Source organism: Schistocerca nitens, chromosome 5 (assembly GCF_023898315.1).
Source record: "Schistocerca nitens isolate TAMUIC-IGC-003100 chromosome 5, iqSchNite1.1, whole genome shotgun sequence".
In the NCBI taxonomy this organism is placed as follows: domain Eukaryota; kingdom Metazoa; phylum Arthropoda; class Insecta; order Orthoptera; family Acrididae; genus Schistocerca; species Schistocerca nitens.
Window position 1 is genome coordinate 359,777,886 of NC_064618.1, and position 16,262 is coordinate 359,794,147.

The 16,262-nt window shown below is 41.8% G+C and overlaps 1 protein-coding gene across 1 annotated transcript in view; it reads left to right on the plus strand.

Moving 5' to 3' along the window:
* LOC126260456 (homeobox protein OTX1-like) overlaps positions 1–16,262 on the plus strand; it is a 177,417-nt gene that overhangs the window by 14,319 nt on the left and 146,836 nt on the right. The window contains exon 2 of the mRNA XM_049957784.1: positions 613–714. Within this exon, the coding sequence (XP_049813741.1) occupies positions 613–714 (102 nt within the window). The remainder of the gene's footprint in view (positions 1–612; positions 715–16,262) is intronic.

Consider the following 16,262-nt stretch of genomic DNA (forward strand, 5'->3'; position numbering starts at 1 on the left):
ATTCATGTTAGAAGTAATAAACTGCTCAAAAATCGACTTATGAAATAGGTAGTGCACTGACAAGGCAAGTTTAACATTTAATGATGCCTGGGGCCGCATACGTGTAGCGAGCGCTGTGATTGGTCGACAAAGATCGCTCCGCGCATGCGTAAAAGGTTTCAGCGCATCTCGCGCCGTGAGCCGGCGCACAAACGACGCCCGTATTGTTGCAAAACAGTCGATCAGAGAAGCCGCATTCTCCGGCACTAAACTGTGTATACGTTCTCACTTAGGAACCGCAAAGGCTGCTTGGGGATACGACCTGAAGTAAAAGTACACACGTTTTTCACACGAAAAATAATAGTGATGCATTTGATTTTCACATTTTTATTCAATAATTTTACTCATTATTTTACACGATTTGGTGAAAGGTGGCTGCGGACCCCCTAAGGGGTCCGCGGACCACAGGTTGGGAAGCCCTGCTTTAGATGAACCTTCATGATGCTTTCTTGTCCGTGTACCAAAACTGCCACTCTCCGCAATCGGCAAACGTCTGCCTTTGTACAGTGCGCGCGGAAATCACTTCATTTTAGCCCGAGAGATGCTGACAGGTTGTGTTTTTTTGTTGTGCAGGGAAATCTCGACCATCCATGCGAGAGGCGGCATCCGCATACGCGAGCCGTGGTACGAGAACTCGGCGCGCTGGGACGCCGACCACCACGACCAGGCCATAGGGTGAGTGCTGGCGTAACGCGCGCCTGGCATGCAGGCCGCCCGCTGTACACTTCCCTCTCCGTCCAAGTGCCCGTCTCAGGAGCTGTGCGCCGCTCTTACGTTTCGAGGTGCAAATCTTAACACCTGAAACCATTCAGTGTTTCTGTTAATATTTTCTGCAAACTGAATTTGGTCGCTGCATGGGAGTGGAACATACATGTTAGGAACTTAAGAAAATATAAAATTGCGTAGTACTGAGAAGTAACTATACAATCCCAAAGAAAGGAGGTGTTGACAGATGTGAAAATTACCGAACTATCAGTTTAATAAGTCACAGCTGCGAAATACTGACGCGTATTCTTTACAGACGAATGGAAAAACTAGTAGAAGCCGACCTCTGGGAAGATCAGTTTGGATTCCGTAGAAATATTGGAACACGTGACGCAATACTGACCCTACGACTTATCTTAGAAGAAAGACTAAGGAAAGGCAAACCTACGTTTCTAGCATTTGTAGACTTAGAGAAAGCTTTTGACAATGTTGACTGGAATACTCTCTTTGAAATTCTGAAGGTGGCAGGGGTAAAGTACAGGGAGCGAAAGGCTATTTACAATTTGTACAGAAACCAGATGGCAGTTATAAGAGTCGAGGGGCATGAAAGGGAAGCAGTGGTTGGGAAGGGAGTGAGACATTCTTGTAGCCTATCCCCGATGCTATTCAATCTGTATATTGAGCAATCAGTAAAGGAAACAAAAGAAAATTTCGGAGTAGGTGTTAAAATTCATGGAGAAGAAATAAAAAATTTGAAGTTCGCCGATGACATTGTAATTGTCAGAGACAGCAGAGGACTTGGAAGAGCAGTTGAAGGGAATAAACATTGTCTTGAAAGGAGGGTATAAGATGGACATCAACAAAAGCAAAACGAGGATAATGGAATGTAGTCGAATTAAGTCGGGTGATGCTGAAGGAATTAAATTAGGAAATGAGACACTTAAAGTAGTAAAGGAGTTTTGCTATTTGGGGTGCAAAATAACTGATGATGGTCGAAGTAGAGAGGATATAAAATGTAGACTGGCAATGGCAAGGAAAGCGTTTCTGAAGAAGAGAAATTTGTTGACATCGAGTATTGATTTAAGTGTTAGGAAGTCGTTTCTGAAAGTGTTTGTATGGAGTGTAGCCATGTATGGAAGTGAAACGTGCACGATAAATAGTTTGGACAAGAAGAGAATAGAAGCTTTCGAGATGTGGTGCTACAGGAGAATGCTGAAGATTAGATGGGTAGATCACATAACTAATGAGGAGGTATTGAATAGAATTGGGGAGAAGAGGAGTTTGTGCCACAACTTGACTAGAAGAAGGGATCGGTTGGTAGGACATCTTCTGAGGCATCAAGGGATCACCAAATTAGTACTTGAGGGCAGCATGGAGGGTAAAAATCGTAGAGGGAGACCAAGAGATGAGTACACTCAGCAGATTCAGAAGGATGTAGGTTGCAGTAAGTACTGGGAGATGAAGCTTGCACGGGATAGAGTAGCATGGAGAGCTGCATCAGACCAGTCTCAGGACTGAAGACCACAACAACACTGAGAAGTGATGTTGGCAGTGGGATTTATGCTCCAGTAAAAAATAAACGAGCAATAATTCCGCCGGAAAGCGATAGACGGCAGTAGCGGAAAGTTGGGGTTCAGGTGGTTGGTCATAGCTTAGGCATCTGTAGTGATTATATCATTAGGTTATCCTCGATTAAGTACGTCAACTTGCGTAACCATTTCTCGCCATTTGCGGGAAGCTTTAATTTTCTGCTGTAACATGAAGAAATCTGCCGCTGTGGCTTTTAAAATGCTGGGTGGTGAGGGAACTATTAGTGGAGGAACGTGGAGAGAATATTTTCAACGCCTTCAGAACGGCGACTTAGATGTCGAAGACCGGCATGGCGGAGGATGACAGAACGTTTTCGTAGCTACTGAAACAGGCAGTGACAGTCACAGGACATCATTATCGAAAGCAGTTGAAGCGTTAGAGCCCAACACTGAAACACAAACGGTCACAATACATCGATAGATATGTAAAGGTAATTTTGCAGCAGGTGAGTGCTCGACCCCATGCCGGAAAACCCGTCAACATATTCATGGAAACGTCGAATGAGAAGTCCTATCCTTCCCGCCGTATCCTCCATACGTTGCTCTTTCAGATTACCACCTTTTTCGATCAGTGGCATACAGTCTGGCTGACCAGCACTTCCGATCATAAGAACAAGTGAAGAATTGAATCGATTCATGGATCCGCACAAAAGGCGCCCAGTTCTTCCACCACGGGATTCGTGTGCTGTCCGAAAGATGGTAGAATGTAGTGGCCAGCGATGGGCAATACTATGAATCATAATATTTTTGTAAATTTTTCACAATGAAACCCAACTTCGAGAAAAAACGTCAGAAGCAAAGTTGTAGACCTAGTATTATTTGGTAAACTTCGACGACAATCGAATGTCGATTTTACAATCTCATTACGCAAATAAAGTAATTTGGTAAAGTTAAAAGAAGTACAGAAAATAAGTAGATGGGACAGGTACGAGATAGAGCAGATTGGGAAACAACTTGATGTAAACTGGTTAACATAGAAAGTGGTACCACGCCAGAACTACGTGCTGTGTAGCTCAATCCACAGAAAAAAAGTAGGGGAAAACGAAGAGTAGAACATGGAAATAGATTTTGAGAGTGATGGATAGAACAAATGTGCAGATATCAAAAGATTATCGCATGACAGAAAGAGCTTCAGGACGCATCAATCCAGTAAAAAAAAAAGCGAAATACACTTACGAGAATTCGTCTTACGTTGATATATTGGGGCATATGTCATTAGGGAGACATTCTCGCTAATGGGTAGAAATGAGACTGACTGAAAGGGTAGTATCCAAGCGGAGAAAGAAGAAAATAGGATAAAAATATATGTAAGTTGTAACGCACCCAATGTATACTTGTAATCGCACAAATACTCTCTAAACACAGGAACGGGGCTGCATCTTTAACGACTCTGTGCCTTAAACCTCACTCTCCTAATTTTCCCGCGGCGGTTGCTCTTCTCTCCTTGCACTAACATTATTCATTACTATTATTATCTAACAGGATGCGGTGCCACTCACACAAATAATTTCACCTCAGTGCGACAGAATTCTGTATATTCTGTTGAACACGCACATTGAGTTGGATTGCACGGTTCGCAATTGACATAATTCCGTAACTGACGCAGTCGGTTTTTGCAGTCCAACCACGTTATTGTTGAAGTAATATTATCCAACTCAGAAATATGCAACACAAAACGTGTATGAAATTCACTGTTGAAAAGGTGCTTTATATTTCGACGAAAACCACAGTTCTCCTGGTCATTACTAAACAGTTCCTTCGTTAATTACACGAGAGTGCGCGTGACCCAATCGCGGCGCGGATGTTTCAAAAAACCAGTGAGCGACATCCGAACTGAGAAAATACCTACACTCGCGATATTCAAACAGGCAAACCATACGTGTTTCTTTCACTTGGAGCTTGTAATTAGAGCCAATCTAACCCACGTTATCGTAACAGTCCCGACGCGGTTGATTACTCACCTTCCGACATGACATACGAGATAGAAAATAGTCACCTTTTGGATAACTATTAATATTAAACCGCAAACACTGATATGAAATGTACAACTTGCATGGGAAACATTGTTAATTACATGGCAATAACTTGAAAAATGCGTGTGGCAGCCATGGTATCAACACTGCACGAAGCGCGCCTCCCACAGTAACCAAGCTACCACTCAAATGATGTGCTTTACTCTCGCCGGAGAGGCGACTTCAAATATGTTAGCGATACAACAGTACGCTCAGAAAGTGTAATCTCGCACTATTATTAAAAGAAAATTTTATAAACTCACTACCTAGAGCGTTACAAGACGGTTCAATTGAAGAAGGGAGGCCGGCCGTTGTGGCCGAGCGGTTCTACGCGCTTCAATCTGGAACCTCGCGACCGCTACGGTCGCAGGTTCGAATCCTGCCTCGGGCATAGATATGTGTGATGTCCTTGGGTTTGTTAAGTTTAAGTAGTTCTAAGTCCTGGGGCACTTATGAAAAAAATGGTTCAAATGGCTCTGAGCACTATGCGACTTAACTTCTGAGGTCATCAGTCGCTTAGAACTTATTAAACCTAACTAACCTAAGGACATCACACACATCCATGCCTGAGGCAGGATTCGAATCTGCGACCGTAGTGGTCGCTCGGCTCCAGACTCTAGCGCCCAGAACCGCACGGCCACTCCGGCCGGCTGGGGGACTGATGACCTCAGATGTTAAGTCCCATAGTTTTCAGAGCCATATGATCCATTTGAAGAAATGAGGAAAAAAAATCTGAAGTTTTGTAAGCATGACAACAGGATCTTAATGTAAAACGAGTGCAGTAGACTGCATAAGAACACTTTCATATTAGTAAAATCAGTAGAAGACACTGGAAGTATTGACAGAATGTAGAAAAGGACTGTCATTTATTTATAAGACATGACATAGTCATGTGAAGCAGACATGACGATCGTAAGTTTTAATTGTCTTGATCGCAGGGTAATCCAATAACAACCAGATGATCACCGATTTCTGTTGGTTAGTAACCATCCTCAGATTTACAGAAAAATTGTATTTCAGTTACTGTGGAAACCGCGTAACAGTGTTTGAAAACAAATCTTTTCAGGAGTATTAAAACATTAAAAATAGTGAAAACCCTATTATGTCTGCACTGTAATTGGTACTCGAATACATTGTTAATTACCACAACATCGTCATTAAGCGTAACTTGTCAGTGTCTAAAGATTGGTCAGAGCATGATTGCTAGCGTGCAAAAACCAGTAGGAGACTAATCTCTGTATGTACTATTGCGTGACCACCGTAGCTTGCCAGATATAACTGCCAGCTGGCGCACAAAGACCCACACTTACAATTTTGATAAACAAACAGAAAGAAAGAACAACGTTATCGTGACACAAAGCTACGGAGACAAGCACAAAACGTACACTAAAGCGGTAATCCCCATATAATTATAAAATTCGTTAAAAATCGTGTCAAGATTAACTAATTATCAAACGGTAGCTATCTAAAACAATGGGTGACCTCTGATACCATCTTTGTTCGCTCGATTAAGTGGTGCAGGCAAAATAAAAGTAACAAAGAAACGATATTGTAACGTTTACTAAGTTTTGCTTTTAATCGACTTCACTTTTTGCTTCCCATCTTCCCAACTTTTCCGACTGGTAATCTCTCCATCCATTTCAAAATTGCTGGTCTTTGAGGGCTTCTTAAATGCATCAGTAATTCTGGTACGTTGCTGTTAGTTACCTTTATAGAACCCGCAGACGTAACATCACACGAACTCGGTTTAAGTTTTTCAAACGCTTTAGCCATAAATTTTAATGTCTGTAATATTTTTTACACTAGATTTTATCGTTCTATATGTAGAGAAAGGAATGTGTAGAAAGTAAATAAGATGGCGACATTCGAATGAATGACTAGGGGTTGCATCAGTTGGTTTATCAGTCGTAGCCCACTTTATTCCGACTTGTGGCAGACAATGAAGTATTGCTCGATCACTTCCATATTGTACAGGGGACAGGCAAAATAATGTGAATAGTGATAGTAATGGGTTGGTTGTGTTTGACGGTCCACAACGCAGGTAGCGCACGTGTCGCGCTCGATTGTGCGTGTTCAGTACGGACTATGCATGAGTGCAGGATGTTTGAAAGATCTTACAGAGTTCCAAAAAGGGAAGATTGTGGGGACCCGATTAGCTGGAGCATCAGTAACCAAGAGAGGCAACTTACTGAATGTTTCAACAATCATGACAGCCTTAATCAAACATGAAAAGACATAATCGTGTAAACGTAATAGTGTACGCAAATCAAAACTAAATGACAGAGATCGTTGTACGCTAACACGAATTGTGTCAAAACAACACAAAACTACTGCGGCTAAAGTGAGTGAAGTATTCGTTATTTTCAAAATCGGGCCGGGTTTACGTCTGGAGAACGCCAAAAGAAGCCTACAATCCTGAATACTTGATTCCAACGGTTAAGCATGAAAGTTGAAGTGTGAAGGTGTGAGCGGCCATATCATGGTATTCTGCTGATACCATCATTACTCTCAAAAGCCATGTTACAGCCAACGATTATGTGAACACGTGCTCCCCATGATACAAATGTTGTACCCCAACAAGGATGCCATGTTTCAGGCCGATAATGCACCGATTCATACAGCTAGTACAGTAAAATCTTGGTATGAGGAGTATGCAACTGAACTGCAGTGTTTTCCCTGGCCAGCACAGTACCTGAACACTATCGAACCCTTGTGGGTGGTATTGGATCGCAGGCTCCCCTCGTAAGTATAGAAGTTTGAGGGGGTTCTGATTGAAGAGTGGCATAACATTCCACTGGAGACTATATAATCATTATATGCCAGTATTCCAAGAAGAGACCGATGACCTCGCTGTCTGGTCTCCTTCCCCAAACCAACCAACCAACTATTCCAAGAAGTATCGCAACTGTATTACGGGCAAATGGGGGTCCAACCCTTTATTAGTAAACCATTCCCAAGTAAGTACAGGTGTTCACATTATTTTGCTTATCCCCTGTACAGTGTCCTCCGGTATACAGTTGACTCCTCCGAAGCGAAGACACATTGTTATCTACCATTCACATTGCGTAAAATTTTCACATCGTGATGTTACGACGGAAGCCCTTGGCTCGTAACGCGACCGACGGTAAATTTTAAGTGTTTGGTACGTGCATCGAAAATGTTGTATTTAGTTGTCAGGAATCGTGTCCAATGTGATTTTAATGTGCCAAATTACATTGGATCGGTTGCAAATACTTTTTTGTCAACATTAATACACTAAAAGGAATGTGCGTTCAGAAGGTCTTTTCTTAAAATATTTTTAAACAGACAGTTCTATGACTTTTTTAACTGCGGGTTCAACGTGCGGATTACATACGAGTGCAAATAATTGTTTGTACCGCAACCAGAGTATTGCACAGATTTTAACTACACTTGTCCTGTGAAGTGGTGTGATTTAGGGCTAATCTCTTTGGTATTGAGTGCCCCAGTCCAAAATGACAAACACCACTACCACATTAATTTATAGAAGGCTTGATAACCCACACTCTGACGAAATCTGGCTCGGGAACGTAGCAAGCCGTAAACCTACAGGAGTTCGCAATGGAGCCGAACCCAGAGTAGAGTGGACCCTCTATATATGACAAATACGAAAGTTTGTCCGTAAGTATGTTTGTTACTTTTTCACACTGAAACGGCAGGGCGGATTTCAAAGAACTCTGGAGTAGAATCGGCTTATACCCTGAATTTACAGGCTCCTTTTAAAAATGTGTAGTAAAAGATATTTATTGATTTGAAACATATAACGCGAAATGTGGAACAACAATTAGTCTCAGAAAAAGCAATTTACTATTTGACTCTTCAACTGTGTCGTATTGTTAAAATTCCTTTATTGTTTAATATGTCCTATATAATATCATTCAGTGTAATGAATACAATGCTTATACAATCCTCAAAGTGTTTAATACCTACTTCCATACAAACCCGTTGCATTTTAGCAGTTGAGCGTGGGGCGTATCTAATGTCTTCTGAGACGCTTGAAGACTCACGACAGCGGTGTCATTTAAATGCTGTACGACAGAGAGGCGTTGTGCCTTTACGTGAAGAACGTGGTAGGCTGTTAGTGAGGTTGTATTTGATTATGATATGCGAGCGTACCCACTGCTAAAAGGCGCGCACGTGAAGGCAGATGACGTCTTTGCCCGTACAAATATTATAAAATGGCTCTGAGCACTATGCGACTTAACTTCTGAGATCATCAGTCGCCTAGAACTTAGAACTAATTAAACCTAACTAACCTAAGGACATCACACACATCCATGCCCGAGGCAGGATTCGAACCTGCGACCGTAGTGGTCGCTCGGCTCCAGACTGCAGCGCCCAGACCCGCACGGCCACTCCGGCCGGCTACAAATATTATAAAATTTTCTTTGCACCTAACTGAGATATTGCTTATTTTCTTTCTTCGTCGGCTTAATATGTTTGTGCTTCTTCACGTTGAAACGGCTGGACGGATTTAAGATGAACTTCGGACTGGAAATAGTCTTTACTCAGGAAAAAAAAAAAAATCGCTGTTCCCGTGGGATGGTCAGCGTGACTAATGTTCCCCTGGTGTGGGTAACATGACTAAAAAGTCATTCATTAAAGTTAACTATCAAATGAATGCATTAAGTTTAACGTAGAGATTAGTTTTTCTTCAAGTAAACGAGCTAGTTGTGAGCAATATGTATTCTGTCAGCTTGTCCCATCGTCTCAGATTCTATTTTTTTTTTTTTTTTTTTTTTTCCTCGATGTCGAACGGTCTACTGCGCCGCAAATGGCTGGCGCCTCAATACCTCCAACAGATAACTTTTGTGATGGCGCACACGGGTGGTTAATGAGTTTCGGCGTTAAAATTTCGGTATAAATAACTCTTTAACTGGCATAGCACATCTGGAAGCAGATAGTGAGAAAGTAAACGGTTCGAGAAATTTAGCGTCACTGGCAGAGTAGCAGATGTCGCCATGGGTTGCTCGGAGGCGCTGGGAGCCGTCAGCGCAGCGCTTCGCCTCGCGTGTGTCGCAGCGGGCGGTCCGGCAGATGCGGCGCCAGGCTACCTGGACTGCAGCCGCGCACTGGTGGGGCGTGGGGATTACCCAGAGACCCGCCCCCCTCCCCCCCCCCCCCCGCTTCACCCACCCATTGTCTCCCTCATCTCACACGGCGTCCGCAGCAACGGTCCAGTTTCTCCCGTGCGTTACTCCTTCGGGACCCTACTGAACGAGGTGGCGCTTTGGTGAGAGATCAGACTCTCGTACCGGAGGACAGAAAGTCGAATCCCCTTTCGGTCTTCGCCATTTAGGTTTTCCTTAGTTTCTCCAAGTTGATCAAGCCAGTTCCCGCGTTTGTTTATTGAGAAAGGGCTTCTTCGTTTTTCTTCCCAGCGTTCCAAAACACTAGCGTCTGCCGAAACCTTAAAGACTTGGTCGTCGACGACACGCTAAACAACAACCTTCGCATTCCCTTACTTCGGGCCTCTTAACTACAGGGAAAAGTCGCACAAATCAAAAAGTAATGAAATATGTACCTGTTTGGAATACGTATTCTATTTCATATATTCACACACACACACACACACACACACACACACACACACACACACGTTTTTCTTCTGGCGAGTATGTCACTCATCGAAACGTCGCAGTTTGAAGACACCGCCACCCGGCTGGAAGCCCGAGAACTCTTCGCCATTGTTCACTGTATTTAAAAAAATGGCCTTAATATTCGTTATGGCACACGACACTCCAATTTTTTCTGGCAGTGTTTTGTTTCTGCGATTCTATGAGTGTAAACAAATGACCGGAACCATGTACAGTACGCTAGAAGATTTTTCTTCATTCAGCACCTTCAACTGATAGACATAACTAACGTGATATGCGCGAAATTGAAACTTCATAGCTTTCTGAGCAGTACCACACGAAATCTGAGGTTGGACAGAAAGTAGCTTCGAATATTTTGAAGGAGAACGCAGCATCACATTCTTCACCTCACCCAGTTTAGCATCCTTCAAAATGGATAGTCCTTGGTTTCTCCTAATTTCTGTAACTGATTCATATTCTAGCAAACGGGAGATTAATCTCGTTAATATTAAATTTTCAGCACTGTAGTATCTGGAAATTTACCACTAAATGCGTATACCACATGCGTATATGAACGACTGACAAAACACAATTCAACGATGAAAATTCGTTGCTCTTGAGAAAAGGACATGGTAGTAGAGTAACACGTCGTGTGACCTATACTCCTTAAATTGGCGTCTCGGTTTGTTGTTGGTCATATCTGTGGTGTTGCCTTGCGGTGCCTGATAGAATAAATCCAATGCAACTTCTCATATAGACACCTCTAATTCCATGTGCGCGTCTTTTCGATCCTACTGCATAATGAAATTCAAACTAAGTCTCTCACTCAGAATCCGGATTTGGGCTAATTTTCACCCAAGTATCTTCCGTTTGCACTCTGTTCTGACAAGCACAGAATAAATTATAGCAACCAGTATCCACACGATGAAGAATATTCGTTTTACAGCAGTACTTTACATGCAATGAGAACGTTTATGACGGACGGTATGCTTACTAGCAGAAATGACAGAATTTGTTTTAACGTAAAAATATACAAACCCACATAGAAGAATCGAAAGAATTCTCTCGCTTAGGCTGTCTTCACTAAGAGAGCCCTGCTGATGTTAAATATCGATGTGAAACTGAGGGAGAAGTTATTGAAAATATACGTCTGGAGCACAGTATTCTATGAAAGTGAAAAAGGGAGCATGGAAAGTACTGACAAGTAGTTAAAATGGGATTCCAAAGGATATTAAAAAAAAAATTGGAGGTAGTGAAACTAATAGAAGAAGAATGAAGTTGAATACTTTTACCACGAGTGGGTGGAGGGGTGGTGAAGGGTCAGATTATAAGGACATCTACTTAGGCATCCATGAACTACATTTACAATAGGAGGAGCAGTAGAGTGGCAATAACTGTATGTACAGACAAAGACTAGAGTACGTCAAACACGCTACACTCGTTACGGCATTGTTTCAAGCTTCTGGTCCTACGTAAAATAATTCAGTAGCTCGTCGATCAGTCTGTAGCAACAAATACTGCAAAAGGAAAGCTGAAGTTTTAAATTTAGCTTTTAAAAAATCCTTAACGCAAAAGGAGTGAACACAAATACCGACGTTTGACCGTCGCACTGTCTCCCGTATAGAGGACAGGGAAGTTGCCGCCTTGGCGCTGAGATCAACTGAGAGAGTTGGAAAAAGAAAACAGTTAAGTCGCCAGGTTTGGATGGAATCCCAATTCCGTTCTACTCCTCAGAATGTGTCCTTTACGTAGCTTGCATTTATCACGAATCTCTTGCCTATCGCAAGCCCCCAAGCGACTGGAAAAAAGTGCATGTGACTCCTGCATGTAAGAAGGGTGAAAGAAAGGACCCGCAAAATTACAGATCAGTACTCTTAACATTGGTTTGATGCAGTTCTTGAGCATACGAGGTGTGTTCAAAAAGAAACTAAACTTGAGTAATAGCGTGCAAACCTACAGAGAAAGAGCGCTGCGGCTACCGAAGGCGCGTAGCGGCGATTTTAAAATATCGACTATCTATTCTCGCATTTCGCTCTTAACCGTTAGCATTTCGCTCTTGACCGTTAATAAGTTAGCTACAGCCGCTGACGGGAGCACGTGTACAAGCTACTCATTGGATTCGTGCCAGGAATAATGAGAGAGCTTGAAAAACAACATGTATGTGTGTCAAATTTTCACAAACACATTTGAATTGCTTAGCCAAGATACTGGAAAGACTGTATGAATGGGTGCGCAAAGGGCCACCCCAATCAAAAAAAAAGGGGGGGGGGACGGCACGCATGAGTCAGAGATCAAAGTGATGCTGGTTGTTTTTCTTGACTACAAAGACATTGTCCATCAGGACTTTATACCACTTGGTCAGATAGTGAACAAGGAAGCCTACCAGGATTCCTTGCGCGCATGAGGGATGCTGTGAGTAGGAAGAGGCGTGAATTGTGGGAAAATCAGACTTGGGTGTTGCGTCATGACAATGCGCCGCCTCATGCGTCACTCTTCCCTTTCCCGTAGCTATCTAGCGAAACATCATATCATCGTTGTGCCCCACCCACAGTGCTCTCCGGACTTAGCTCCAGCAGACTTTTTCCTGTTTCCTGAACTTAAAACCATGTTGAAATGACTTCGTTTCCAGATCGTTGAGGAGAGTGAGGACAATGCGACAAGAGAGCTGCGCGCCACCCCAGAAAATGCGTTCCAGGAAGCTTTCTAAAAGTGGATGAAAAATAGGAACGGTATATTGCCAGTAGAGGTGACTATTTTGAGGAGACAGCGCATAAAATCTTCTACAATAAGCAATAAAGGCGTTACAGCAACGTTCTGTTTCTTTTCGAACACATTTTGTATTCTAAGTTCGAGTATAATAAATTTCCTTGAGACAAAAACTCTTCTATCCACAAATAAGCACGTACTTAGAAAGCATTATTTCAAACGCATCTTGTATTCTAAGTTCAAGTATGATTAATCACCTTGAGATGAAAAATATTCTGTCCACAAATAAGCACGTATTTAGAAAGTTGAATGGCAACAGACCTATTCCTAGATTCCCGGAAAGCGTTCGATACAATATGACGTTGCAGACTATTAACGAAGATCCGAGCATACGGAATAATAGGTTTTTCAGGTATGAGAGTGTCACGAAGACTTCTACTACTTAAGAACCCAGTACGTTGTCCTGAACGGCAAATGTTCATCAGAGACAAGGGCAAAGTCAAGAGTACCTCACGGAAGTGTGACACGTCCGCTCTTCTTCGCTATATACGTAAACTATCTACGGATACGGTGTGTAACAATCTACGACGGTTTGCTGATGACGCTGTAGTGTGTGAGGAAGTGTCGTGTTGAGTGGCTGTAGGAGAATACAGGATGACAGGCAGAATATCTGTTCGGTGTGATCAACGTTATCTTGCTCTAAAACCAGAATGACTAGGAAAAACAATTTTGTAATTTTCGAATATAGGTTATTGATGAGCTTCTTAGCACTATCAACTCGATTAAATATCTAGGCGTAACATTGCAAAGTGACATGAAATAGAACGAGCACATAAGGAATGCAAATGACCCACTTCGATTTATTGAGACAATACTAGGAAAGCGTAAATAATTTGTAAATGAGACACTAGGGAGACCCACTCTTGAGTACTGCTCGAGTGTTGGGCGTCCCCACCAGGTCGGATGAAAGGAAGACATCGAAGCAATTCAGAGACGTGCTACTAGGTTTGCTACCGGTGGCTTCCATCATTATGGGAATGTTGCGGATAAGCTCCGTCAAGTCAAATGAGAATCCTTGGACGGAAGACGTCGTTCTTTTCGAGAAATTCTGTTGACAACACTTAGAGCGCTGGCATCAGCAGCTAGTTGTAGAACGATTCTACTACCGTCAACGTATACTTCGCTTGAGGACCGTGAAGACTAGAGACATTAGGGCTCGTACGGAAACATACAGACAGTCGTTTTTCCGTAACTCCATTTGCGAGTGGAACAGGAAGCAAAATGGCAAGTAGTGCTACAAGGTAGCTCCGCCAAGCATCGTATGGTGGCTTGCGGAGTATGTATACAGATGCACCATTTCTAAACAAAAACGTCGTTATCATACTCGCGAGTATCCGTAACATTGAAATAAAAACTGATAAATGTGTTCCAGCTGCTTCAAATAATAACATATCTACATCTACATGCCTACTCTGTACTTCACACGCCGGCCGGTGTGGCCGAGCGGTTGTAGGCACTACAGTCTGGAACCTCGCGACCGCTACGGTCGCAGGTTCGAATCCTGCCTCGGGCATGGATGTGTGTGATGTCCTTACGTTAGTTAAGTTTAAGTAGTTCTAAGTTCTAGGGACTGATGACCTCAACAGTTAAGTCCTATAGTGCTCAGAGCCATTTGAACCATTTTTTTTTTTCACTTCTCACGTAAGTGTCTGGCAGAGTGTTCTTCAAACCATTTTCACTGTATTTATCTATCTTCCGTTCTTGAAAGCATGCGGGAAAAACGAAGATTTAAATCTTTCCGTGCGAGCTCTGATCTCTTATTTTGTTACTAATCTTTTTTCCGTATGTAGATGGATGTAAGTAATATACTTTCGCATTCAGAGGAGAACGCAGAGTTTGAAATGTCGTGAAAAGGTATCGCCTCAAAGAAACACGCCCTTGTTTTAATGATTGCCACCCCAATAATAATAATAATAATAATAATAATACAAAAATTAGGAAAAATCTCATTTAAGATGTCATGCTAAACTGTCAATGAAACGTTTTTGGTTATCTGTTTTTACGAGAGCAAATGGGCTCACTTCGGGTTTTGGTATAGGACCGTGGAAATGATCAAATCTTTGTTTCTGCGTTCGTTTTAAACATTTCTAAAAGTTTCATGAACTATTCATTAACTAATCAGTACTTCCAATTACTTCAGATTTGCTTAGATCTCGTTTCATAGTCACTGTTTTAACATCCTCCCACTTTTGTAAAACATTATTTCAGTAGTCGTAATTATGTTTTATTTCCCCATCCTCAGAATGGCAAGAAATTTCCATTTACTTTTTTGGCACCTTTCCTAGTTTCAGTTTGAGCAATTACCACACTATACTACACCGTATGAAAGATACAGTTTCTGCCACACTGCTTTGAATCCAGTTCCTTGTTGCTAAGCCGTTAAGAGTTATGACAATGCTGAATTTTTCCTTCAAAATTTTCGTGGTCATGTTGCCAGCCTCAGAATGTTGAAAGATGCTGGTGAAATACGCTCTTGTGTAAAGTTGTGTAAATATTCGTATGTCATAACCGACGTGTAAGTTCATTACGTGAAAGTGATCTTGAGAAGTAAAATATCTTTATAAAACCAAACTCCTCTACTGGATGTCTCAGTGAGTCATCCTATATTAAAAACACTGTTAGAGACAAAGCGTTGTTTTTCTCAAGACAGACTTTGAGATTTGTGCTGTTAAACTTTTATGAAAGACCGGGGCTGTATTCCGATACATTGACAATTCCGAATGGTCGGGGACTCTGTGCGTGTTAGAATACATTGTTTTTTCCGGGTTCACATAACCAAGACTCGTGAGCAAAATTGTTTTGTTTTCAGCCCTTTCGTCGTTGACTACTTACGTTGTAATCTTTTGCCGTCTTTAAGCAACCCACTACAGTATAGGGAACTGGCAGAAGTAAGTCCATACAAAAGGATATCTGTCATAAGACGAGACAGAAAACTTCATGAAATAAATCGAATGTAAAAAAAAAATTATTCTATCTCGTTTCATCACTTTCGTTTGTACAATATGTAGGAAGTGCAGTGCAGTTTTTATTAAGAGACGGTGTTATCACTGTTAATGTCAATAAATATTACCGACTGATTATGATAATCTACTGTTATATGAAAAATGAGGAAACAGCAAACCGTTATTACATAAATATATTAATGTTTAACGCTATTAAGTTCTTGTAAGAGTAAAACAATATAATCAGGTGGCAAAAGAGAAGAAAGCTAACTTCAACAACAGATATCTACTTGTCTCTAACAATGCAATGAAATTGCATAAATATGTCTGAAACGATTCTTTCTTATTATAATATTCTATAGTATTGATACTTGGACGGGGGGGGGGGAGGGGGGGGGGGAACGGAGAAGAGGAAGTTGGTAGCAACTGAAGTACGTGGCGGTATTTAACTTGTCGAGGATGCCTTGTTATGCAGCTTTACATTTCAGGCAATAAATTAGCAAAGATGTGTAAAATAAACGTTTCTAAATAATTTTCAGTTGATATCTACAAACAATCTAAATGTAACGTAGAAATGTCTGCGTAACATCCGTCAAACAATGCAAATAGAAGGAA